The sequence below is a fragment of the Takifugu flavidus genome, chromosome 5, assembly GCF_003711565.1.
Source record: "Takifugu flavidus isolate HTHZ2018 chromosome 5, ASM371156v2, whole genome shotgun sequence".
Taxonomy (NCBI): domain Eukaryota; kingdom Metazoa; phylum Chordata; class Actinopteri; order Tetraodontiformes; family Tetraodontidae; genus Takifugu; species Takifugu flavidus.
The window spans coordinates 16277914-16305550 of record NC_079524.1 but is presented as its reverse complement, the minus strand read 5'-3'; the positions used below and the strand labels follow the sequence as shown (position 1 = coordinate 16305550).

Below are 27637 nucleotides of genomic sequence, written 5' to 3'. Positions count from 1 at the left end.
AAAATAAACGATTCTCATAGTTCCACAATAAAAGTCGCAGTAGTTTAACTCGCTTAAATAGTGACCTGCCCCCAGCACAGATGGATATTTATGAAATGTAGCAGTTTAGTGCTTATTTTAAAAGTGAAAGGGAGTGGGGAATGAAAATACGCGACTCTCTGAAGCATTGCAAGGCTGTCAAACCTGCACAGAATCTCTGCAAATGACTTTTATAAATAAGTAAATAGATAAATAAAATGAAAGCAACTTTTATAAATCACATCCGGTCACACTTTCGTCTGCTCCGCCTCGAATGAAAGGAGAAGATCTGCGCGCTGCGTGTTTATTTTGGAGGTGCGCGGTGGATTTGCAGCCTCGCATCCAGCTCCACAACGTGTCTGTTGCTATAGCAACTGCGGAGCAGCACGAAGCAGTGCCGCCTGCTTGTGTAATGGATATCGCTTGTGGCAACGTCCAATCATAAGTTGCCGTCCCCTTTGTGCAAGCAGCGCGAAGACGGAGGGGAGGGCTCCCAGCGTCGTGCATGCGCCCGCAATAGGACGCGCGGCTCGTCAGTCGGCGTCAGCGCGGCCTCTGATTGGTGGAGGAGCCGCACTTCCAATAATATAAACATGTCTCCTGCCTGACTGGCTTGAGCCAAGGCTCGCAGGAGATTGTGCAGTTTTACATCAAACTGTATAAAAGGCTCATTATGTGTTTGCCTGTGTTTGTGGCAGGATTAAAGCTTTATTGCTGCTAGAAAATATGCACATAGCTGCACGCGCACGCGCAAGGACACGAGGATACGCGAGGGGAGCGCAAGCGGACGCTGCCGTGCCTTCATCATTCTAATCAACATCTTAAGTGCGAGCTCTTAACATTTTTTTTCCCTGGGTTCTGGCGAGAGTGTCAAGACGGCAGACCCCTCCTCTGCAGGGCGGAGCGTGCATTTTCATTTTTGTGTTTTTTATTATTAATTTTTCCGAACCGGGTTCCCGGTGCTGACACGTCTGCACTGAGTGAGTGGCATTGGCACACTGTCAATCGCTCACCACGGCTGCCATCAAACAACATAAAACACACACAGGCAGAAGCTGGAGCTCATAAATTTCAGCAGGGCGCGATATTTTTTGCCCGTTGCCTTTTACGCGCCGCGTCCTCATTAATTTCCTCTCGCGGCTTATCTTTTTTTTTTAAAAAAAAAGAAAAGAAAAGAGAGAAAAAACCTGAAATCCTCCCAACTTTTTGTAGCGATTTCGTATTTTTTTTTTAGTCACGGTTGGACACCTGAGACAGTTGACTGTGAATTTTTTAAGGCTGTCAGTTGGCGCCGGAGCAATTTCTCCATATTTATAGTTGGCGACACCTGCGAGATTTTATTAGAATTGTTCACACATTTCAGCATTGGATATTTTTTTCTTTCTTGTTGTTGTTGTCTTTGCGTTGTTATCTGGATTTTGGACATTTTCTTTGGAAAGGACATGCGTCGGGAACCGCACGAAGAGCGCTGAATAAATGAGGAGCGTTCCTGTTTCTACACCGGCCGTCAAATACCAGAAAAAAGACAGATTGGCGTGAGGATTGGTGGCAAAGCGGACCGACGGTTTGATGCCCAAGTGTTTAGAAGAAGAAGATTAATTCCTTTTTTAAAAAAAACAAGCGTCCAGTCACGCGTTTTTGCCACTTTGGACCGCGCGTAAGAAAACGGCGACAACTTGGACACCCGATTCACGCTAAAAATCATCTCCCCCAAGACATTTTGATTCACAAAAACACTGTAACGCGTGTGTCGTGTATCCGCGGGGAGCCGCACGCAGCCGATTCCACCTTTCTTGTCTGTGGTACATGTTTTAGCCGATTTCGTATATGAGTTTTTCAATTTGTGTGGCTCAGTGCACAGACTCTTTAGCGTCTACCATGGACGATCAGGCCCGGATCATGCAGTCCATCGGCGGCGTGAGTCTGGCTGGGCATTCGGTACAAGGAGGCATGACATTGCCGCCTCCTCATGGGCACGATGGGACAGACGGAGACGGGAGGAAACAGGACATTGGAGACATTCTCCATCAAATCATGACCATAACTGATCAAAGTCTGGACGAGGCGCAAGCAAAGTTGGTTTATTTATATGTTTTATTCCCTTCGCTCCCTCCCTCCCTATTGTCTGTCCCCAAAACGCATCATTGTTGGAATTATGCAGGGTCTATTTAAAAGTTGAGAATAAGTTTAAAGGAAATCAATTTGCATTCATGAAACTGATGAAAAAGTTGCTGAGAAAATGTGAAAACGTTAACGCCAAAATATTCCCCGTTGAAACTTGATGTCAGTCAGCTGCTTTGATTTGACCCTTTGATTCCAGGACTTTCAGTAACTTTGTAAACACGTGTGGCGATATTCTAAAATAGCTAGAAAGTCCTACTGCCTTGTTTGTTGTGGCCTTTATCAGTGAACTTATTTCAGTATCATGTGTTTGTCTTATACTGAAACAGGAAACATGGACTGAACTGTCACAGAATGAAACCGGCACTCTTCAGCGTTCTGTGTGAAATCAAAGAGAAGACAGGTAAGATTTTCCTTTGTTTCCCTTAAATATTTCACCGCAGGCAGGTGGATTTATTGAATCTGTTGAAGCTCGGGGAGTTTGTAGCAGCCTGCATCTCGGCAGCGTGTTAAAAAGAGACTTCCTGAGACAGTCGATGGGGAAGCCACAAAAATAGCACCGCAGGTTGTTCAGAGACGGATGTTCGTGCTGGAGCATCTCGCCTGGCTCCTCTGCCTGCCTCTATTCCGGCTGAAAACCAGGCTGCAGCTCTGCAGCCACAGTAGCCTGATCTGAACAGCGTAGGGGGGGGGAAATCCCGAAGCAAATGCTAGCTGAGACCACAATCACTGGTCACAGACTCGACCTGTAAATGAACTGAGATCAGCAAAAGATCGGAACAGAAAAAGAAATAGTGAAAAAATAAATACATTTGACCGTCACCAAATGGAATTGTAAAGTAAAACAGAAACAGCTGTGCATGTGTGCACTCTTTTATATTAGACAGCAGAAATTACATTGTTGCCCTTTTTCACCAGGAGTTTTGGTGATTTTTCCCCCAATTTTCTTCAGCTTGCACATTTAAAAAGAGCTCTGCACAGCTTCCTGATAAATTGGAGCATGTAGAATGAGAATTCCCTTGTTTTAAGGAGGGAAGGCGTCCTCCCAAAGTGTCTCTGTCACAGCTCAGATTTATGCTTTATGTAGCTGAAAACCGATCCTACACACTCTTGTGTGCGACTGTTTCTCAAATCATTTACATATTTACGGGTGCTAAAAATATAATGCAGAAAAAAGAGGGCAGGATGCGTCAATATGTGACCTTTGTGTTGTTTATGGGTAGATCCTCTTGGGAGAAGCCTGTAAAAGTTTATGAACTTCCCCAAATGCAGGTGCCACTCACAGGAAGAGGCGCGCAGGTGTGTGTGTGTGTGATGTGTGTGTCGCTTACAACTACAGAGCGTGCACATCGCGCATTCTGCCTCTGACTTGCTGAGCCGGTAGCTAGCGTTGCAGCCGTGGGACGGAGGCAAGAAAATAGGACTAATGAAGAAGGAGACGTGATAAAGGGGTCGTTTGTGTGGCGTGATGCTGGTGTGTGTCGGCTCTGGAAAACTGGAGACGTCGCCTGGCGATATTCCTACAAACCTTCAAATGTCAATGTCTCCTGTTGAAGGCGTGACAGATGATGGAGGGAGAGAGAAAGAGTGTGTGTGTGTGTGTGTGTGAGGTTAACCTGTGGTCTGGAGTTACAGCCCCCCCCCTTCTTAGCCACTGACAGAGCTCAGCTGGTATAGTTGGCCTCGCTGACCGGCTTGTTTCTCCAACAGTGCGTCCTTCCTCGCGCCTCCTCGGAGGCCGTTGTCTTTTTAACCGGTGCCCCCAACGCCGTCCTAGAAAAGACTTTTAAAACCAAAGCTAAAAGCGCTCCAAGAATCTTAATTACTCTGCGCATGGGTCATCTCACCCAAAGGTAGAATCAGATTATTATTGTCCATCCAGCTTCAAACGACGTGCTTATCCTGAAAATACATTAGAAATCCAGGTCACTCTGGGTTGCTCTATTGTTGTTGTTGTTGTTGTTTTTGGCGTTTTTCTAGCGCTGGCATAATCATTTAGAAAGTCTTCTTGGCATTTAAAAGTTTCTGGCAGTTCACAAAGTGTTGTTGTTGAGCTACCGCATATATTTCTGCATTGCTAATGCCCTCAAAGTATTAATTCACTTTGATATGCTAATTAGAGAGCATTATGCAAGAAATGAGATTAAGTGGCAGCATGAAGTCATTTGCCTGTCACTAAATTGAGTGTTTTTAGCATGGGATATTTTTTTCCCCTTGAAATGTATATTTTTCCCCCCCTTTTATGCATTTAGATGAGCTAAACGTCATACTTGGATGGCAGGTGGAGTTTGTTGTAAATATATTTTTTTAGATATAGAAGGAAAAAATAAATACAAAGAGGGTTTTGTGGCGTCGCGGTTAAATGCTGTTTTCACGGTCCCCTTTTCTCCCCGGTCTGCCCGAGACGGCGGGGAAGGCGTCGAGTAAAAATTGTCCGCCGTTCAGATTTGCAGCCATTCCCGTGTGCTGGGTTTGTTTTATCCTGCCGTCTTTCTCTCACGCTTGGTTGAAAAGGGAGAGTCGCAGCGGCAGCGGCAGCAGCTAGAATAACAAAGGTGAAAGATTACCTTCGTACGGTATTTCTGACCAGGAAAAGAGAGGTCCTTTAACAAGAGTCCCCTCTGATGTGAGGTTTAATCAATAGAAAGAGATTACAGAAACTATTACAGGCTAAATCACGGCGCGCTACAGAGAGGCTTAGCCTTTTGCACAGCTCTCTCAGCGGTGCGGCTTCTTTTGGCTGCGTATCGACTCGTTGTTTTCCTGACCTTTGACTTATCAGGTTCACCAACTCAGGGGAAGGTGTGTGTGTGTGTGTGTGTGTGTGGGAAGGGAGGGTGGGAGATGCAGGCTGATAAGTGCTCTGACCCAGTATTTATAGGAGTGGATTAGGCAGGGACAGCACTCCCCGTCCGAGCCAGGGTAGGGGGGCAGCTCTGAAGCCCCTTCAACCTCTGATGTTCGGTTAAAACTGGGATAATTAAATGCGGTTGTGGATGAGTTTGTAATTTACCACATGCAAGGCTGACTAAAAGCATTACCTGTTTCCAGAGCGAGTCGGGGGGCCGTGAGGCGGGAGGCATTTTTGAAATCTACAGGGAGCATTAATTTTAATGTTTCCTGACAAAGTTAATGACCCCTCTCGTTCCAACTGGGTTAGGGTTCATGTAAACACCAAATGATTGCTATAGGTTCTCAAAGCTGTTTTCTGTTAAACAGCACACAGACAAAGGAGACACAACTGACTGGCTCACACCCAGCTGGGCTCCTGACCGGCTCCGTGGCTACGAGAAGGGGGGGGGGGGGGGGGGGAGTAATTGCATGTGGCCATTATCGAAGGAGATCCCAAATCTCCCCTTCAGTGTGGACGAAAAGCAGCAGCTCCGAAACAAAAAGTTTCACCCTGAGATGGAAACGACGACCGCTCGGATCGGTGCCGCCTTCCTGTGTGCCGTCCCTCCGTCTGGGAACGCGAGCACTCATCCCTGCCCCCCTTCCCGCCCCCAGCCCCGTCGCTTGGAGCTTTTCCTGCAGGCTCCTGCGCGCGATCAACAGCTCATAATTGTTTTTTGCACATACGTTATGCAAATGAGCCTTTATAGCAACTGGCATAACAATTAGCATCCTCCAACAATATTTTAGTAGGTTAATTGCGAAATTTCTGAATTGTACATCTGAGTTGTTAATTAGGCATGACAGAGGTGGTGAAATGGTTGTCTTCAGGCAGTGGCAGCCAGCAGAGGCGGCTTTATTGGGATGCAAAACGGAAGGATTGATTGAAACCGGTTCACCACAATAAGGCTGCCACTAATTCTGTGATGCTTTTTTTTTTATATATATATATTCTTCATGAAGATGCTTGTGATTTCTAAATGCATTTAAAAAAAAAATCTTTTCACCCCTTTTTGGTCACGTCTGTAGATTTTTTGAAGATCACTCGACTCGTTCGTGTCATTTTACCTCGACGGCATAAAGGTCGAAGCGTCTAGCAAAGCCTTATTTAACTCAGCGGCAGCTATACATTTATTCACAGCTATGGATTCTTTTTAAAGACGCGCTCCCCCCCCGTCTGATGGTGCTCACGGGTGATTCCACGTATGGCTGCTTATTAGTGTAAAAAGGGTTAGAGTGAAGAGACTGGTGCAAAAACAAGTCCTCTCTCAGTAATGACTCCGCTATTTATAGGTCGCTATTTCATTAGCTCTAGTGTTCCAGGGAAGAGTTTTCCTCCTGAGACAGTGGACACCGTGATATTTATTTACTCTGTGCACGTTGCACGTGGACCGCCCTATCACCCGAACACCAAAAACACGGTTGCCTTTGTTACGACTGGAGACGGCTGTTTCTTTTTCTGTAGATTTAGCGTTACCTTGTGTGAGTGTGTGTGTGTGTGCACGTGTAGGTGCTGCTCCTACAGGTGATGGATTACTGTAGATGAAGGAATTCTGACACCCGAGCAGTCTGCAGTCGTGTTCGCTGACAACAGCAGAGCGAGCGGAACGCCACTGTTGCTTTTCCTTCCACAGGCTTGTTTTTGCAAAAACAAAAGGACCCACAAAAAGAGAGAGAAAGGAGTAAAAAAGGGAGGAATGTGGGCTGACTTCCCCTCATTTGCATGCTTGAAAATGAAGCGCCTCTTCCCATTGTTCCATATGCCGCCGTTCCACATGTTTCCTACATTACAGTGATATATTGAAGGCAGAAATGGGAAAAAGACTGCAATGCAATGAAATTTTAATCAGCGTCTTCTGCTGCTTTAATAAGGCAAATAATTCTTATTGGCTGCTGCGTTAAGATTTCTAATATTTTATTCATAGCCAAGCTTGCATTATTCTGCTTTAGCCCTGAGACAAGCTGCACTCTGCCGCCTGCCAAAAGCCAGAAAATACAGGCAGAAAATACAAGACGGAACAGGAAGTGCCCGCTGAGCACTTTTCCTCCGTGGTGTCAGAACGCTAACACGTTTGGATGCTGTTTGTCAATAAAGACGTTTGTGTTAAGCGGCGTTTCGGGTGCCAAAGCCGTCTGAAGTTCTCGGGACGCCGTAGTTTCATGTCGCCTCCATCTTTTCAATGTCCCGAGAACCATGAAGTTCAGTTTGGGTCTGAAAGTAATGGAAAGGTGGCGCGGGGCCAGCAGCAAGGTGCTGGTTCATGTTACAGCAGAACTGTGGGGCCTGTTTTCGTCTCCTGGTGAAACGGCTTAATTGGTGTCAGAGCCCCTGGGATGAAGGCCTCTGCAGCCAGATAGAGCCTGACTTCCTTCATACTGGGAGGAAACGCTTGCCGTCTGCTGCCGAACGAGAGACCGAGCTGCGGAGTAACAATATCAGATGATGTTTGGAGGTGACAGAAATTAATAAGTGCTCAGTCCCAGAAAGGCATGATTAATGACAGCAGGCAGAGGAGCCCCGCACCTCCTTCAGCTCCTCCTGGACAGGGATTAAAAAGCCTTCTTTAGCGCCCGATGCTCGTCCACGCAGCATCAATGCAGTTTCCTCCTAAAGGAAAGTGTTGCAGAATCATTCATGGCCACCGAAGCGCGGCGAGGAGGTCCGTCCCAATGGTGGATAATCAATGGCAGCAGATCGGAGATCCGGGAATAATCACAAAGTAAAGGTGAAAGAGGCAGAAGATGCTGCCAGACCTCTGCAAAAGGGATCGGATGGAAAATTACCTCTGCCATTTTTAGTCCTTCACTAAAGGTCTATGTTAAAGAGCAGCCGTCCCCCAAATTCCCAAAACAAAGGATGAAAAAAGAAGAAGAAAAACAAAGTTTCTTGGAGTTGAGAAGGAAGTTAAAGTAGAATAGCTACATGTTCCACCGTTGTTCAGGCTGCTTTTACATTTTGCATTTTGTAAGGGGCAGACCTTCGTCTTCTACACACACACACACACACACACGCACATTGATTGGTCACCAAACATGTGAACAAAATGGTGGCGCGCTGCTGCCGCGGTAATGATCACTATCTGTTGTGTCCTGGGAGGAGACGCATGAATATTTAATTGTGTCTGCTGGAGAGATCCCCAGACCCTTCTGTTCATTTCTTACTTCCTCTAATGTGCTCCCACCCTTCCAGGTACTTCCTGTCTAAGTAATGGAGAATTAAAACGCGCATTAAAATGATACAGATTGCCGCGTCAGCGATTTCTGGGGACGTTCGTCTCCGTGCGACGCGGCGGCGGAAATTCAAACGGCGAGTTTTGACAACGCCGTTCTGCTGACGCGGCGCGTTTGCCTCCTCAAATCAGCATTTCCTCTGTCAGAGTGACTGATATGTATTAAGCGGGCTCTTTTTACATCTGTGCGAGGTGATGCGGGTGCGGGGGGGGGGGGGGACGAGTCTGACTCCCCCCCCACCCTCATATTGATCTATTTGTGCTGGTGGAGTGGCAGGTGCTGCGCGAAGGCCGCGTCAGCTTTGATTGTTTGCGCGTGTGATCCGAGCCGACGCCGAGCTCGCCCCCTCCTGATGAATGGCATGATCCTCGGAGAAGCCGCGTCCGCGCTGTCTGCCGCCACGGCGGAGCGGCGCTGGTCTTCCGAGGTTATTCGTCACTCATTTATTCAGATTTCTGAATGTGAGGATTATGGGGGGGGGGGTTGTTGTTTCACTCCTCTGATACAATTATGAATGTGAATTCTAGAAAGTGGGTTTGATGATTGAATCAGCCCTCCGGAGCGCAGGCGCGTGGCGCGGCCCACGCCCCGGAACTCGGGGCGAGACGCTCCGGATGGCGTCGGAGCAGCGGGAGACGCGTGAGAGGAGGACCTTTTGACCCCCTCCCCGGAGTCGCGACGGCTTTTTCCAATACGACTGAAAAAAGACGCGGCGTTATTCCCAGTGTCCCGGCATCGGGAGGAAAACGGCTAAAAACTCCTTCCCGGTTGGGACGAGAGCTCGCTTCTCCCTGGGTGGCGTGCTGACGTGGGTGTGCTGGGAGCGGGGGCCGCGTGGCGCTCTCTGTAAGTATGCAGAGCACGGCGGGGTTCTCGCGGGTGCTGGAGGAGAGCGCGGAGTGGCAGAGTTAATTTATTTAATGACTGAGCGTCTTATATCTCCCTAGCCCTGATTAGAATCCATGCTTGATGAGGGAAGCGATGGGGGGGGGGGTTGTGCTGCCCCGAGGCCCTCGCACGCTCCCTGCTAGTTTCCACTTCTTCTCTATTCCTCAGGGTTTGGCAAAAATAATAATATTAGTTAATGAATTCATTCATTATTATTTTCTTTTAAATAATCAGCACTGGAGTGAGGCTTCGACGCTCTCTGGCAGCGTCTGGTTTGGCGGCGGCGTCCTCAACGTGCGCTTAAACGTGCGCGCCCTTGTGCTGGAGACAAAGATGCGAGCGTCTCCGTCATGGTGGAGAAGCCAAACAGAGTGTGTCACTTTGGCAGCTCGGCGTCAGCATCAGGGGGCTGCAGATGCACAAGCCCCGACCCCCCCCCCACCCCCCCCAGAGCCGGAGCAGCTTTCAGATCGGAGGAAATACAAACGTACACGGAAGGACGGGAAAAAAAAGGGAAGTATGTCCGTTTGGGGGGGGGTTGGTGCTGATGTGCTCCGGCTACCTGCTGGAATCGAACCAATATTTTTACAGGATTATTTTGTACCCATCAACACAAAAAATGCATATATTTCCACACAAAAACAAGAAGTTTCTTTTTTTTTATTGCGAAGGTCAATTTTAGAATCATCCCCAACTGTTTTGATCACCATTTTCAGCTAATTGAGCTGAAAAATCACAATATTATTGCACACATAGAAATCTACAACTACACAATCAGGAAGGTTTTTAACAATAACCACTGATTTCCGAAGCCTTAAAAAAACACAACAGCAATAATCCAAATGATAAAAAAAACAACTTCCCTCAGCAATGATGAATTATATTCTACTAAATATGAAAAAAAAACAAAAACTGCCAGTTCCCTAAAAAGATTAAAGAACAAATACTGTACTAAATACACAGACATTCCTCATTAGGAAGTAATTGGAGATCAATATTTTGGCCTGTGAAAATACAAAGACGAGAAGGTGAAGTGCTACCCAGAGAGGGTTGGGGGGTGGGGGGGTGGTGGGGGGGGCCTCCACGAGCCATCAGAGGTGCGACGGCGGCTGCCTCACAAACTAGAAATTATTTCTTCAGGCGTCGCTGTCAAGTGTTATTCAAATAACATCAGCCTCACATTTGAATAACAGCCGGCATTTTGAATTAATTAATCAGACAAGATAGTCGGGCCTTTTTGTCATTAGTCTACAGGTCAGACCGGGGAAGATATATGCGCGGCTGATGATATACTTGTCTTTAATCGTGATTTATGGAGATTTGGGATTGTACTCGATTTGTCAAAGGTGCCGGTGGCAGAAAAATAAGACGCTTCATATTTCATTACCCAACCTTTGATACGATGCTAAAAGATACAGTCCTGTTGTTTAGTCACTCACACTCACTCTTCTTGAGTGACGAGGCGCGCTCGCCCGTCCCCGCGCGCGTGCACGTGCGCGCATTTAATCTCCTCTCATGCAGACCTCTCCCATTTTACGTTTCCTATGCAATTAAGCGAGGGCTGTAAATTATAACGGCGTCGCACTTTAATTATCATGGTGTAAAAATAGAGTTCCTGTCTTGGAGAGGATTTCATTAACTTGCTCAATATTCCATGTCAGCACCAGATTACAGCTGGATTTCTGCCGCCACGGAATTTATTTACATATTACACAGGCCAGGAAAAAAAAGAAGCATATTTATAGGAACTAATTCTATAAAATTTGCTCACTTTCTTTTTTTTGCGAGGGTTTTGTTTAGCTAGCCTCTTTCCCAGGACTACTGGGATCAGTGTGTGTGTGTGTGTGTGTGTGTGTGTGTGTGTGGTCATAGAGGTGTAAATGAAAGTGGATATTTTTAAATGAGTATCGAGTGCTAACGATGTCGTGTCACCTGCTTTATTAGAGTGTTAAATATTAATGAATACTCTCAGTTTACCAACACACACACATGCAGTGCACATTTATGATTTTGCTGTGTGTGTGTGTGTGTGTGTGTGTGTGACACACAGAGGTGTCAGGAAGCTGTTGCTGTTTTGGTGAGCGGCCCACACAAAATGCACCCACAACCGCTGTGACAAAACATTCAAATAAATTGCTGCGAGGATGTCGGAGCACCGAGTGCAGCGATTTTTATCTGACGTGCGGAGACACACACGGCTCCGCAGCACCTGTGAGAGACGGCCGATAAGAATCGGGACGCGCCCGACGCCCTGCATAACAATTCCTATTATCATTTGAGATTATTGCTCTTCCTTAAGTGAGGGGTCGAGACCCAACGAGAGCGGGACAAATGAGCCAGAGTTTAGAAAGATGCCTCTAAAATTCAGGGTGGAAATGAATTGTGGTGACGTTCCAACAAGTAGTGAGCCAGCTTTTATATTTATGCAGTTTTTACTATACATATATATATGTGTGTGTGTGTGTGTGTGTGTGTGTGTGTGTGTGTAAAACTCTGGAATGTGTCATCCATTCTCTACTGTAGTGTTATTTTCTTATTTTCTTTCCTGGGTTACTAATGAGGAATCGGGCCTCATTATAATTTTAAGGATGAGAGAGGAAAGCTTTTAATTAATGATATGTAAATGCTTTTGAATTGATTACGTTAGAATATCAGGAGAGATGGGTGGAAGCTGTGGTGTAATATATTTTAATTAAGAATTAATTAAAAATGATGGCAATTTTAGAGGGGCTCGCAGAAAATACAGGAATTTATCCTGTGTCACAAGTAAATCAGCCCTTGTTAAATAAACAGACACATGCGGAATTCATGGAGGAGGACGGGAGAATTATCCAGATTCTGAAAGCGGTCGGCGTGGCGTGGCAGCGGTCCGCCACTAGCTTGGGGTTAGCGGTGATTTATCTTTTTCTTAATTCATTGGATCCTCCTGGCTGGTGTTAGGTGAATCAATAAAGCTGTGTGTCTTTTTTTGAATTCTGCATCAGCGATTAGATTTGCAACATGCAACGCAATTACACACGAGACGCAAATGTGTGTTTTTATCACTTGTGGCAAGAGAATGTTAATGCTAAAAAAACAAACCACAGATATCATCTGTTTGTGAGTTGAAAAGATTTGTGTCAGGGGGGAAAAATGCGGTCCCTCGTTAACCTTTTTAATTGCTATCTTCTTTTTTCATTCATTCTTTCAGGGCAGAGGCGACCTGCAGACGTTAGCGCGCCGCTATTAAAGAGCGCCAGGCCTTTGTTTTGTGCTAACGGTGGCATGCGGGCTCTGTGCTAAACTCCGCGATCAATGGCAGAGAGGCTGCTATCACAGGCGTAGCTTGGGGGGAAGGAAGAGGGGAGGTGGTGCTGGTGTTGATAGTGTTGGGGGGGGTTGGGGTGGGGTGGAGAGGGGGTCCCTTGTGGTTCATTTTGATTGGAGCGCAGAGTTTTGTGTTGAAAGGCGAGGGAGAGACAGGCTGTTGGAAGCATATCCCCGCGGATCAGTTAGAGCTTTGCAACAAAAACACCTTGATGGTGCTGGGAACATTTGCTTAAGAAAAAGGATGAATTTAAATAAACAGGCAACCAGAGAAGAAGGTGACGCGCAGCGTTTGGGAAGGCTCGTGTGTACACACCAGTCCCCTGCATCTTCTGGGAGCGGAAATTCACGCAGGGGCCGTTTTTATTCCATTAAATCGCTGGAGAAAAATCAAAACAATCATCTGCATTTGATTATTGGTGGATTGTAAAACAGCCAGCAAGGCAGAAACGCAGCAACGTTTTTAGGTTGAACCTTTCGAACTGTATTATCGTTTATTTTAAGATTTATTTAATGAAGCACTGTGTGTTTGTCTGCTATATTTAGCTCCGCTGACACTTGATTACCTCTGAATGCAGCTCAGCATCTGTGTGTGTGTGTGTGTGTGTGTGCGCGCATGCGTGCGTGTGTGGGTGGGTGGGTGTGCGTGCGTGTGTGTGTGTGGGTGTGTGTGTGTGTGGGTGGGTGGTCACTATCTGTGTACAAGCTGACCAGTTAGTTACAGACCTCACTGATGATGTGGAGGAAGTGTTGAATGGATGATTAGTCAGACACACACACACACACACACACACACACACACACACACACACAGGGTAAAACATGTATTTCAGCAGCCGTGTGCATGTATTCATATATACAGTGCGTTGCCAGCGGCTGTGGCGCGCGACGCCTTCTTCTTTTTGACACCTGCATCTCGTTGCAATACAATAGATCACTGTCAGGATCACTTTCTCCACCTATCCACATCTGCGCGTTAGCTATCCGCCAAGGCTTTCCTCGGAATGCTGAGCGACCTTGACACCAGCTCCCCGGTGAAAGCGGGAAAAAGGTGAAGTTGCATCCCGGGGTGCCCCACTGAGCGCCCGACGGCATCCTAACGACAAGCGAACGGTTCGATCAGACTTTAACATGCTAATAACATTCTGCATCAAATTAAGAGGCGCTGGGAAGCTAGTGCCTTCCTTTGCTACTCTCTGTGTGAGTTGTCCTGTCAGTTGTCGTGACAACGGGATGGAAAATTGTTTTTTTTTGTCATGATGAGCGCACGCGTCAGAGGTGTAACTAAGTAACTAAGTCTGACTGCTGAGGAGGAGGCGACGTTATCGCGCTGACCACCAACAGCTTCGGCCACAGCAGAAGAGATGAGGTGAGGATGAAACGGGGGGGTTGGGCGTGTCTGTGTGTGGTGGGGTTGGGGGTGGGGGTAGGGGGGTCAGTGTCTGAACTGGCTGATGGGAGCCAGAACATGAAACAATGCCGGGGGAGCGTCTGGTGGGTTCGCTGCACAGAATTACAAGCGGGGGAGCAGGCCTGCTGAGCCAATTACAGCTTAATGGGGTCATTTGGAAGGCAATTGCCAGGGGTTAATGTAGTATGGAGAGATGAGGTGAGATTGAAGTGAAATTTTTGGCTAGAAAATGTGTTCAAATGAAAAGGGAGCAGGCAGTTGTGCGCTGATGGGGTGGGAGGTTGATTGTGGGCGGATGCATGTTGCTACACAGATCACCGGAGCAGCGTGTCCAGGAGCTGCGGCAGCTCGCCGCCGCTCCTTAATCCCTGCACACCTTCTTCAGAGCGCTCCGGTTTTAAGATGGTTGTTATGCTTGTGGAATTAAGAGGTGAACCATATTAATAATCCCGAGGAAGATGTCTTAGAGAAGAAAGGGATCCTTATGTGGCGTTGTTGTGTTAGCCAGTCCATTAACTTAATTAGCCAACATAATCCGAAGTTGGAAGGGTGCTCGGGAGCTCCGGGAAGGAGCCTCTGCCAGGACGGAGGCCGGGTCTCATCCCTCTCATCTGACGGATGAAGCCACGGTGCTAAACTTTGATCAAAGCCAAACCCACTTAGGGTCGGCCGTGTAAAACCCTCCGAGGAGCGGTGGTGTTCGCCGAAGCGGCCTAGCTTGGTAGCGCTAGCTGGGCAGCAATAGCATTGTTATTGGCCCTTTCGCTTCTTCAACTTTTTTTTTTTCAAATCATGCGGAACAGTGGAGCTAATCAACGTCCGCGGGAGGAGATTCCTTAAGAGTTTCTCTCTCTTACCCTCCCAGGTCGCCCCCTCTCATGTTGTCCCCCCCCCCCCCCCCTTTTCCCCTCCACACAGAGCTTTGGCCAAGAGCCGGCCACTTCACTGAGGCAGATTTTTCCCAGGCTCCCCAAAGGCTATTTTACCAAGATTCCCATTAGATCTTTACCCATTACCAACGTTCCAAATCATTTACAGGAGAATCTATTTACTTTATGTGCTAGTGGATTCCTTTGGCAGCCCCCCCCCATTCATCCAGTTACTGTATTTGTTACGTTTGGGTTATTTTTGTCTGTCACAGCCTCTGCAGAGGTGGTGGGGCCTCATGGCGCTGCTGCAGAAAAAAAAAACAAGTATGACGCAACTCTGCTGTCATTTAAGAGTGACAAATACACAGTGGCAGAGCATCAGAAAAGGGGGGGGGGGGGCAGTATGGTGTCGCTGACAAATTGCTATGACCTTTGAGTCCCTTTGGCCTCCAGAGTGCCCCGCACATGTGGTGTTTACCTCCGGTCAGTAGCAGCGTGACCACGTGGCTCCTCATCGGAGGGAAAAAGGGAAAAAACCCAGGATGAGGACCCGCTCAACCTATAAATGTCCCAAAATCTAGAATTAGACATGATTTAGGACTCAGTAACAGAGGCAGGTTTGTGGGTTTCTCTGTATTAAATGTTTAAAATGAAAAAGGTGGATTGAAAAATACCCAAGTAAAAAAAGAAATAAAATAAAAAGCACATGGCCTCGAGCGGCTGCACGCTCCCGCCCCTCCATCATGTCACCAAAGCATCCCATCAAAACCTGCCTCCTTCCTGTTGTACGCTGGGAGGGGGAAAAAAAAAAATCAATGCCTCAATCTTTTCTTTTTGCTTCCTCCAATCCGTAATTGAAATGGAAAATCAAATGAACGGCAAACAGATAATTGTTTTATCAATATTCCCGGCCTGCCCTACAAGGGTCAGTGCGGAATGATCATGAGTCTGGGATATGACGAGGACAAAATGTGAAATTGAACAGCTAGGAGGCAATAAATCAGCCCTGACAACTAAGAGTGACCAGCATGTAGCTGCAGCAGCCAGCGCCCCCTCAGAATTTGTCCTAAAGCTGTCTCCACTAAATGGGGAATATTCATCTCATTATTGTCGCACTTAACGCCGCTATCCAATATTATTTTCCGATTCCGGGCTGGAACTCAAGGTCGCTCGTTATTGTTGTCAGTGTTAGCGCGTGATATTGAGAGAATAATAGAGGGCAAAGCCGTTCAGGTTTATGAAGAAGGAGGACGGACTCAAGCCGTCTGTTATTAACGTATAATAACAGACGGCTTTTCCTAGATGGGTTTTGTTTACAGTAAATATTTGATGCGTCCACCGGGATTCGTTGGTATAATGGATTCATTCATGGAGACAAATACTGAATCTCATCATCTGTCGAACCTGGAAAGAGATTTTGAGGACTAAAATTCTGAGGACGGCCTTTTTAATGCTTCCGGGAGGAACCTGTCACCTATACCGGCGCCCGCCACCAGAGGGCACTTTTGCTTAAACACACTTTCGACATCCTGTTTGCGTCTTAACTGCTAAATTCACAACGCTAATCCTTTTGAATCGCGCGTGATGCCTTCATATGTTGCCATATCTTGACTCTGCTGGGGGAGAACGTGCGAAATTGCGTAAAAAATCGTATCGGGAGGTGAGATAAACGTGCCTCTCAACGCATCGTTCCTCGTCCAGAAGAACTTTCAGAGTCACGAAGGCCACATTGAGGTGCTGGTGAATGTTTTGTATCATTAACTGCGACTTTTCATTTCTATAATTTGACAAATATCTTTAAGGAGACTCCAGCTGATACAAATGCCGCCTGCAAATCCGAAATCGTAAATCACGCTGCGTCACCTTCCCATCCGGCTCATCCAGTTGTGACGCATTGACAAAAATATGAAATTGATTTGGTTGAAGGATGTTAAAGAGCCGACAGGAGAATGTCACAAACAATGAATGGTCGCAGCTCGGAGAAAAATCGATGCGAGAGGTTGGAGCCCGTCTGGAGCGCTGCTTGGCGGCGCTGCACCGATCCTGGGAAAAGAGCTGTCTCCTGGCCTGTCTGATCAAAAGGAGAACTTGATAGATTTAACGGAGGCCGGGATGGATCCTGACAAACGGAATATAGACGCTGCAGCGGAGAGTGTTTGACTTCATTGTCTGTGGCATCCAGGCGCTGTTTGAAATTCCGCCTTCCTCATATCCATACTTTATATGTATATGCAGCATTCCAGAGCTTGTAGGCCGGTGGTTCTTGGCCTTTATACGTCACGGTTGCGTTTGCGGTCCACTTTTACATTTTAGAGTGATGTAACATAAATCCCACGAGGCTCTGAGCAGCCCATTCCAAAAAGGTCTGAGAACAATGATCCGATTCCGATGTGCGGAAACCAAGGAGAGAAAAAACGATTCTGGAGTGGGCAAAGTGATGAAAATCCCCCCTACTTTGTTGGGATTGCAGCGGTAAGCTTTGCACCATATGCTACTTTCCTCTTTAGCTGGGATTATGCCATCATTATTGCTGATAAAAGCTGTTTACTGCCTTGGCATCAAATCAATGCTCGGGGCGCTCTGAAACTGGCATTCCCTCTCCAGGAGAGTTCATTCCATGCCAGCTGCTCGGGATTCAACCCCCTTTGTATAAGATCTCACACTTTTTGTAATTTTCACTTCCTTTTTTTACATTTTACTCACACGCTTCAACGCATTTACATTCATTTGACATCAGCGTCTATCAGCCCAAGATGCACCCACACCTGTACGTGCTGTAGTTACTACCGTAGTTAGTGCCGTAGTTAGTGGGATAGTTCAAGTGCAAGCGCGGCTGTTTGCGTAATTGGAATCACGCCGCCGCAATGGCCATTTGCACACTTTCGAGCCGTTTCCGGTTGACCAGTTGGGCTCTAGCACGTTAGCAACCTGCAAGGTGACGCCAACGGACAACGTCGCAAATGTGAGCGCTGTCCAAGCGCCTGGATTTTCTCCACCGGCTAAAATGCCGTTTGACTTCTGGCTCAAAGAACCTTCCCATTCCGGGCCCACTTGCAGGGCTACCTGGAATCAAACTGCACTCTCCGGGTGTGTTAGTCCAACTTTTAAATCTTGTCTTATTCCAAAGTCCAGTCCAGAAGTCCAGACTTCCTGCTCTGTTGCTAGTTAAAACATTAGAGAAGCGGGAAAAGGGGTATTTGGCATTCGAGCCACTTAAAAGCCTCGGAATTCTGAGTGGTATCCGAAAAGCCTCTTTCTCACCGTGCTACCAATCAATGGTATAATCAGTCAATGCGGATTCCGCCTGACAGCTGTGTTAAGATAACAACTGGTTCTCATGGCTGTGGCGGCCCCAGTGACCTTGTGTGCCTCAAATTAATAATGTAAAATCAACACGAGACAACCACCCCCCTGATGAACAACCTTTCTGCCTCACCATCAAAGGCCACTCAGACTGGGCCATGTTTCACGGAACAGACCATAATGTCACATTTTTTTAAACTTAGGCTGCATGCGCCTTAAATAATGTCTCTCACTCTTCTTCCACAGCCCCACCACCACTACCCAGGGAAATCACACTGATCAATATTTCCCATTTCGGAGGAAGTGCAGCACATTCGCCCAGGATTTACTGTGCCCCCCCCACCCCCACCCCCCTCCGCTGGACTTTAATCAGGCCGCAATTTACATCCAACAAACAAAGGGTTTTCTCAGAATTAAACGTAAACCCCGCGCAGGAAATCCACCACTTGTGTGCTGGTTTTCCTTTATTATGCATTAAATGTTTTACACGTGCGCAGGTTCAGCCGCGTGTGTACGACGCCGTTCATGCGTGCGCCTACATGCATCCGTAATGTCGTCACAGAGCATAAATCAGAACATGCTATCTCAGTAGTACCTTATATTGGTCAGGGACCATTGAGCAAAACAGCCTAACGCACCCTCAACCATTTCAGTCATGGCAGGAAGTGGGAAGATTGGTGGCGGTGGGGCCGGCAGACGGCGGAGGCTGTCCGGTTCTGATCAAGTGTGCGTTTTAACGAAAAGCCTAAAGAATTGGAGAATTTATGTGGCGTTAGCTTGACGCGAATCGCTAGCTGTCGGGTAAACGAGTTTGCCGAACGTTTGTTTTAACGCGATTTTCAACTTGGCGTCGATTGTCGACGCAAAAAAAAATTCCGATCGACTGCGTATTCGGTGCCAAAGTTCCCTATCGTTCTCTTATCTCTGGTCTGTTCTATATCTCTTGGGAACAGTGTCGCGCTCGGCTGTCATCCCACAAGCTTAAGTTTTATCGCCCATTGGAGGGAGAACTTGTAGAAGCTCCCAAAGGTTTTGACAGGAAAAGTCAGGAAATGACACAATCACCATTTATTCGAGTTGGGAAGGGGGGGGGGGGGGGTAGGGGCACAGCACGCATTCACGAGTGTGAAGAGTGTGAAGCCACGAGGCCGGGGGGCTGTTAAAGCCAGGAACGCATCAGCACATTCGCGGAGTTTGCAATGAGATGAAGGTGCGGCGCCTCTGTCTTCTAGTGTTGACTGTTGACTGGGTGGCGGGTGGTGACAGAGCACGGGTGGGCCCCATCGCAGGTGGGGGCAATTAGCCTGACAGCCGGCCCCCGACGCGGCACCTCGGACCCTTAAAGTCGCGTGTAGGCCTGCGTGAATATGAGCTGTTACATGTGCGGCGGCGCTAGATGTTCTACGCTCGCTGCCTTGCTGTTGTTGTGCGCTGGCTGGGTTTGTGTGCCATTTGCTCAGCCTCCTGTAATGGGGTACGGCTGCGGAAGGGAACAGAGGGTAATGTATCGGAAAATATCCCTTTCAGCACCTCTGCGTTACTTGTCATAGGTCAGGCTTAAAACATAGCTTGATACAGTTATTAACTCTAATCCGGGCATAAACACAAATCCTCAAGCACCAGCCCAATTAATAATTTGCATAATTAACATGCATTTTAAACAGAGGCCGGTCTCGTCGTTGCCAAAGCAGAGATGGGGGTAATTAGGGCTAACGGAGCAGAGCTTTGGGGCCTTGCCTGCAGACGTGCTGAAGTCATTTCCAGCGAGGGGGGATTGACAACTGCAAGACAAGCTCACTCAGCTCAGAGCGAAACCCCTTTTGACAGAATTAATGGTTGACAAACTGCTCCTAAAGCCCTGGCATTGTTTCCGTCAGTTCTGTAGTTTGATGTCACTGTTAGACATTATAAATCAATACTGTCAGGATTTAGTAATGTTTATCACCAGCCCTGCTTTATTATTTCATATGACTGTCATGGACAAAGAGTATTTATCATAGCTGCCTATAAATTACTGCAGACAGACTGTTGGTTAACCCGAACCTTCTCAGCTCCTACACGGCCTGTTCCAACATCCACTTACTGTACATATTTACAGTCATTTATTTACTCAGCTGTTGTCCCGTGTTAACCCTCCGCTTTCTCGTCCGTGCCTCGATTTCCTGCTTTTATTCGCCGACACACAGAAGGAATAAAAGCTGCTCGCGAGCAGCTTGTTCCACCTGTTTTGGAGAACGCGTTTCATCATCTCTGGCCAAGTCGTTGGAGACTTTTCTCAGCATTTAGCGGTGATTAATATAACCAAAAACTCGTTAAATCGTTTAAAGGGACAATCCGGTCCGCTTTTAAAGTAACGGTAGCCTCTCGTCAGCGGCACGCTCATCAAAACCAGTTACAATTATCGGTTTCAGCGGACTCATTGATTAGTAAACTCGCTGTCGACGCAGAGATTCATTCAGGGGTTGAGGCGTGACCGTTAGAATGCTAATTCACTAGTATGATCTGACAGCTGGGGTAAAGAAAGGGGCACACAGGCTGCAGCAGAGAGAGAGAGAGCCGGGGGAGGGGGGGCAGCCGAGGAGTCTGGCTCTAGGTTCGGGTGGGGAGAGGAGGACTTGTGCACGGGGATAAAAAGGGGCTGACCCCTGCTGTCTTTGCCCCCCAGCACTAATGATGCAAAAGAAAGATGACATTTGGTGTCCACATTTAACTTGCATTTGCAGTCCACTTGAGAGGTCCAGTATGCGTGACCTACCTTGATTGAGCCCGGGGGCTTCGCAGGACTGTACCCTTTAGGATGAAAACAAAAAGTGGAGGCTCACAGGAGAAAGCTGAGCCCGTATAATTGGGCCAAGTAGAGCTGCGGGAGGCAGCCAGCCTCCGCTTTGCCTTTTGTATATTCATGACCCCCTCCACTTGATTGATGGAAGGATAGCATTTGGTGACACTGTCATTTGCAAGTTGAAAAGGTAGTGCAGTGGCTGGAGCCGGCGCCGTGACTGCGCCTTGCAAGGGGCACGGAGAGGAGGCTCATTGCTATGCTGATGATATCCAGCCCCCCCTCTCATTTTCTTTGTCTCCATCAGAAGGACATCTGCTGACAACAGAGTTTAGAAAAGAACCAAGTTTAAAATGAAAAGAGGGGAGAAGGGAAGAAAAGGGAACACGCATCTGCATTTTTGCATGAGAAAAGCTCGCGGCCGAGGCAGAATTAACGTCCGCTGGTTGATATTCATCATAATTGTGTCGCCCCTTTCCAAGCAGAAGTCTTAAAAACAACATTAAATAGTAAAGGGAAGACGGTTTTCTTTTGTTCATTAAATCCGTACGTTCTTTGAACGGTTGCAGCTTCCTCTGGAAACTGTTGCCTAGGCTGTTGAATCCAGAGGGAAGCAGTCGCGTTAACGGCATCTTAAAGATGTGTGTAGCGAACATTAGGACTCCTTTAACGATGAGACATTATTAGCATGGACAGTTTCAACTGAATATCTCCTTTATATGAAGCTACACCATTGTGAGTCCACAGTGATGTCAGTTGTGCGGCGATGATCTGCCTTCCTCAATGCTTTTGTTGGGCTTTGGTCTGTATCTGAAGATGTAGAATGAGGAGCGCCATATCCTTTAGCTTACAGAATGAGAGAACAAATGAAATATCGCTGTTGCAGATACGGCACCATCATTTCGGGGCGTTATTAGGAGACCTTTAAAGATTAGATTATGCTCTCAAATCCACAATGGAAATGCTCTCGGGTCTTAACGATTCATTTGACAATGTTGTTCCAGAAATAACACCTTCAGAAGCGGGCGCAGGTTTTCTAAAGCTGTCCAAATATTTCTTCCAGATTGCGCCACGCTCTGAACGTGTAGAGGAAAGGCTGAGGTGCGACTGACAGGAATAAGTTTCTTCGAGACACTCGTGCCATCTCCTCGGCGCTACAGCCCACACTTAGCACAGCCGCAATTTATAGCTGCAGTGGAACGCGCTTGCCCACAACTCCCATCTTTGCATTTACGCCAATTAGCACATAAAGTTTAATTACTGAGATCAAGGCAGCCGGGAGTCCATAAATGCAAAGTGACACAGAGAGTCAGCTGACAAGAGAGGGAATGTGACAATAAATAGGGAAGTAGCAATTAGCCATCACGGCAGCGCGATGACGCATTTGCATGCTGGGGGTGTCGCACAGCCGGGGGGGGGGGGGGGGGGGGGGGCGTACAGGTCCGCTGAAAGGTGCACAGGCTGTGGGTGCCGTGAAACGATGGCTCTTTCCATATTACACAGCACAGCAAAACACAGTGCTGCTTTCCTCCTGAGCTAGCAGGTAGCACGCTAGTTTGTGAGGCATTAGCCAAGTAAAGAAATAAATCTTCCGATTTGGCACCTCGTCATTTGGGCACAGCTTTGACAGTAACTTACGGAACCCAAAGACGATTGCTGGCCTTCATCGGAACCGGACACTGATGACACGGGCTAACGTGGGAACGTGACATAGGCGCACCTCCAGTTTTCCTTTTTCCTGCTCCAAACTTAAACAGTCGGATGGAGGAGGGGTAAAATGTTTTGGAGGGTGGACGGGCCTTTTGTCTCCTGTTTACAAAGTTCTGGTGTCATCCATCCTTATAATTCACAAGGAAACGTCCCTACAGCAGGAGAAATCCGGGTCCTTTAGATGTGTCACATCGAACCACAGGTTGATCTAAATAAACACACAACCCGCTCCCGCTGCACATTAATCTAGCAACAATATAAAAAGTGGACTCGCTCAGCTTTGGAAATGAAACTCTGGCTGCAGTACTGCTGAGGAGGAGAAACTCCAGCACAGGCTGGAGCCGGAAGTCTTGTTATCCCCACGTCTCCATGCGGAAGGCTGTTATCTGCTCCTCTCTTCTTCTGCAGCTTGCATTTTTACGCATTTACGCATTTTTTATTATTTTTTTCCAGGATGGCCGAATGATGGATTTACAAACAGGCTGTTTACAAGAGAGTGTACAACATTAAAGAGCTGCCAGAAGGCCCATTAACATAAATGTTTAAATCAGATGTACAAACTTATGCACCCCAAAATGAAGACGTTCTTTGCATAAATCTGCCACCAATGTCTTTTCTTCATCAGCGCTCTTCCTCGTCTCAACCACAAAAGCCTGATCCCGTCCACGGTTGTCACCTCGCGTGGCTGGAGGCCATTTCATCCTCGACACGCTGACGTTACGGCCCCTTTTATGATGGCGGCAGCCTCAAAGCCAGTTTCCTCATGACTCCTTGGAATCATCGATATGTGGCGAAACACAATATTTGTCCGCGCTATCTGATTGTTCCCACCACTGACTCGGGTCGGCCCATCAACAGAGATCAAACAGCCCTTCCGAGAGCGGGGCGACGTAAATCTAGAGCACGTTAAAGGACGGTGACCCCAACCAAAACTCCAACAAACGCCCATTTTGGCAAATATTCATCTTCCAGTGTGATTTAAAAGAAGCAAAACCCCAAACACCTGACCCTTCTTATGGGAACCTAGCGGCGTTTAGGCCCTCTTGGACTTCTTGGAAGCAGAAACCCGATGTAGTCTTTGACAAAGCACGAGCGAGTGGGTTCCTCCATCACCTGGATGGGCTGTTGCTTTTGGGGAGAGTTATTGCTGTTTTCCTAAGTGTGGTACAGAAATTTGCTGAGGGGTTGAGTGATCGATTCAGCAGCCTGGAGCATCCATGTGTGTTTATACATGGCTGGTATGGCAGCTTTCATAAGACATTTACCCCATGATTTGCGATGAGCTTATGTGTGAATAATTAATGGCAATTAATCCTTAATTACAGTAATTAGGCAAGTCACAGGAAATTAGGCTGCAGCTGGAGAAGCCTGTGCTTAGGAAAAAGGAGGACTGAGGCTGAGAGAACGTGCCATTTAGTGACAGCGGTGCGCTGCCATGATTGCACGGCAGGCTCGTGCCACTGTGCCAGCTTGCCAACGGAGATAAGAGTACGGGGCGACGCAGATGTTGGCTCCCGAGCCACGTCTGGAAAGCCATCAAAACAGCAATAATATCAGTAAGGACACCTTTAAAAGCCCCAGCAAGGGTGACCTCTGACTTTAACTCCGTTAAATAACAGGGTCCGGGGTGCGAAGAGCTTCAACAGGCTGTGACGGATGGTCTCACGGTGAACGCTTAAGAGCTCCGTTGTTGTTACTTTTATAAAACCAGATTTACCACTAATGGAGGCCTGAAGCCTGCAGATGTTAGCGCGTTAATGATGTGCTGTTAACACCAAGTTTATGAAGCCACATGGCTGGAAGGAGACCTGGTCCAAGAAATACTTACTCCCAATAAAACAATTAACGTGCTTGGGATCGTTCTGGAATACTTTCAACGGGGAGACTGTTTGGTTCGGCTTTTGAGTTCAAAATTAGGCGCATCTGTTGTGGCCAAACGGGCGGCAGGAGAATCAGAGAGGAGGCTCTCGCAGTGTCGCTTGGAACTCATTTGAGCATTTCCATGCTTGCCTTGATGAATTTCCGCTTCTTTCTGCTCCTGTTGCTTTCAATTACTCTCTTATTCACAGTTCAAATTGACATGCCAGTCGCAGTAGATGAACCACGGACCTTTTTACTGTCCAGTTTTCTATTCTTAGACCACCATTTCCCCCTAGAACCAACCAACAACGTTGGAAGATGCATTTAATTACATCGCTCAGATGTGATTTTTGGCGTTGTTGCTGCCAAACCCTCAGTATTTATATCACAGTCGAGCACTGACTGATTGTTCTTTCTTAAATCCCCATAAGGACCTTTAAGCGAACAGGGAATGTAAGTGAGTTGAGGAGGTATCCAACTGTGATATTACATTAACCCGGAATGCCTGGCCATGTCTGTCAGTGAGTGCTGAATAAAGAGAACATGCTCTGCTATAGTCGCCCGCTCTCAAAAGTACTCGGGGACGTAATGAGGATTTATAGTAAGCTAGAAAATGACCTTCTTGCACCTTAATCAGCAAGATGTGGCTGTATTTCATCTACTAAAATATAAGGAAGGGTTATTGTGATCGAACACCTAAGATTAGTCTGTAAATATGTTCATAAACAACCAGCAGATGCATCGGATCAAATGCTACATTATTCTAGTTCAGCGTCCTGCTCCTGTTCTATCACGCAGGCAGGAAGTGGTTCAGCACCTGAGGACGCTGCATTCGAAAGATACTGTTTGCAGTGACAAGGTCAGCATGTTTGTGGAGGCCCCATGCATGCGCACCTCGCTATAAGTAATATAAATGAGGCTGTGTTAGCCCTATATATTAGCATGTTGTCTGGAAGCTAAAGGGTAACTGCGCACGAGCGGCGCCTCCAAGCCTCCTCTGACAGATAAAGGCTGGCAAATTTTGGTTGAATCTGGGAATATGCACATAGAGCCATGCAGTTGGTACAAGTGTGACAGGGAAAAAGCAATTAGCAAGTAATGCGGAATAGTTATCCAGTTATTCTTGCGCTAGCAGCTTTCGTGGGGAGCAGCGGTTTGTGTTGTTAGGGGCATTCGTGTATCTACTGTGGTGTTTACTCACATTGGCCATTAATTATTAATGCGGAAGCACTGAGAGGTTACAGCGATATGGTGCTCAGGCTTTCCAAGCTCTATCTTTATGTGAACAGTCGACAGTGAGAGCTTCAAAGAGCCTCTCTGAAACGTTCCAGACTCTCACGGAGAAAGCTTATTACTGTTGAAATGTTTTGTTTTTTCGGCTTTTTTTTTCCAGGAGCCCCAGATATTCTTTGTGAATGCTGGAAAATAAGGGGTATTTTTTCGGTTTCTTTCTCTATATCAAGAGAGGTGCGAACAAAGAGGCAGTCAGCATTTGCAGTTTACTCCGCGCGAGTGTTGCAATTCGCAAGCCAGAAGTTGTTTGTGCAAATAAATAAAATAAAAAAGGGGGGGAAAAAAGACTTGACAAGGAGAGAAGATGCAGCATCCCATTTACCAGTCCAAGAATATACTGTGTATTTCTCATCTCCCAACTCATCTCAAGCATGACACGTTTGCAGCCGGAGTCTAATCAATTTTTCCCATTAATTTCAGAGATCATATGTCCGAGCAGACGCGGGCTTGTGAGGGATTTAATAATAAGTCTGGAGATAAACATCAGTTAGCCAACCTGCTGGTTTCCGCAGCCTCCTTGTCGATGCTGCACCTCTACAGATCTGCCTGTAAAGCTATCCCTTGGCCTTTGTCTGACCCCCACCCCCTTCTTCCCTTTTTTTTATCATTTTTTTCCAAGCAGAATTCTTCAGATATTTAGAGGATCAAGTCTCTTAATCTGCAGCACAGACAGTAAAAGAGGAGGGAGCAGACGAGCGGCTCTCTCTGTCTGGGGGCAGAGCATTCTGGGTAAAGAACTCCAACGTCCTCCTGCTCCGTTGTTCCATACAGAAACAGACAGAAGCGTTTTTATTCCTGCTCCGCCAAAGACATTAGTCTCATTAAATGGCGTGGACTGTTGCCATTTTACATAATTCCTCCTGTATCATTGTTGCAAATGAAATCCTGCCGGCACGGGCGCGCGCGCACGTGAACAACAAAGTGTAACGGCTCGCTGTGGCTGATGTGGAAAGGCTAGACGGCGAATCGGATGAAATGTGAGGAAATATGCGGGAATTAGCCCATGAAGCATTCGGATGCCTCCAGAGACGAGGGTGGGCAGCGACGCTAAATAATAAATGTTGCAAGAGGCTCCAAAACATAAGCTGGAATTTGCTGCTGCACTTTTTTTTTTGGTTGTTCTCAATCACGTTGATGAAACAATCTGCAAGCACACGGCTGCATGAATGAGTCCACTGACAAGCTGATTTTCCACCGCCGCCATGGGGCTGCTTTCTCCACTTAATGTTCTGCGATAAAATGTTGCACAGAAGTAAGCTGGAGGAGCCCAACTACTGACACATGTGACGGCATTTGCATCAATTATGCAGTCTACAGCGCGCGGTGGGGGAAGGCGAGGATGGGAGAGAAAAGGGTTTGTGACAAGACGCGCAGGCAGAAATACCAATTCCTCTTAAAAATGCATTCTTTCAAAAGAAAAAAAAAAGAACCAAAACATTCCAGATCATTTACATGAACGCGGCCACAGTGGTGAACTTGACAAAGCAGCAAACGCAGGCTGCAGAATGTTTTGACGCTAAAGACGTTGGCAAACAGAGCGCGGGATAATGGAGAGTTCTCTGCCTCCTTTCCCTCACTGTAAGCTGAATATTTAGCCTGAAGAGTAGAGGAGGAGACAGGGAGGGGGGGGGGGGGCTACGGCTGTAAGAGGAGCTCTAGTCTCTCATTGCTTTCCTCCAAGATTCCCCAGGGTTTGCTGCGTTCAAGAATGAATAAAAACATGCATTTGCGCAACAGAAAAACAATCGCGGAAGCCCAGCGCAAACATTAAGATTATCTTCATCATTTTAAAATGAACCACAATGAACTTCCCTCCCGGAAAAAAGGAAAAAAAAAAAAAAAAGGCTTTTGATTTTCTTCCCTCACCGTTTCTGGTGTCACAGGTTTTTTCCTGAAAGTTCCCCCCTGAACACACTGATTTTTCTGTCAAAACCACTTGTTTTTTTGGGAACTCCC

General features: G+C 47.1%; 1 protein-coding gene across 9 annotated transcripts in view; it reads left to right on the top strand.

Annotated features, from left to right (window-relative positions):
- Positions 1 to 623: 623 nt before the first annotated feature.
- The window catches only part of pbx3b (pre-B-cell leukemia homeobox 3b), a 52536-nt gene continuing 25522 nt past the window's right edge, over positions 624 to 27637 (top strand). For 3 of the 9 annotated variants that reach the window (XM_057033350.1, XM_057033355.1, XM_057033348.1), the window contains exons 1-2: positions 624 to 2093; positions 2463 to 2542. In XM_057033350.1, the coding sequence (XP_056889330.1) occupies positions 1846 to 2093; positions 2463 to 2542 (328 nt within the window). In that variant the 5' untranslated portion in view covers positions 624 to 1845. The remainder of the gene's footprint in view (positions 2094 to 2462; positions 2543 to 27637) is intronic. The other 6 variants (XM_057033351.1, XM_057033349.1, XM_057033357.1 and 3 more) reach the window with 4 other exon arrangements.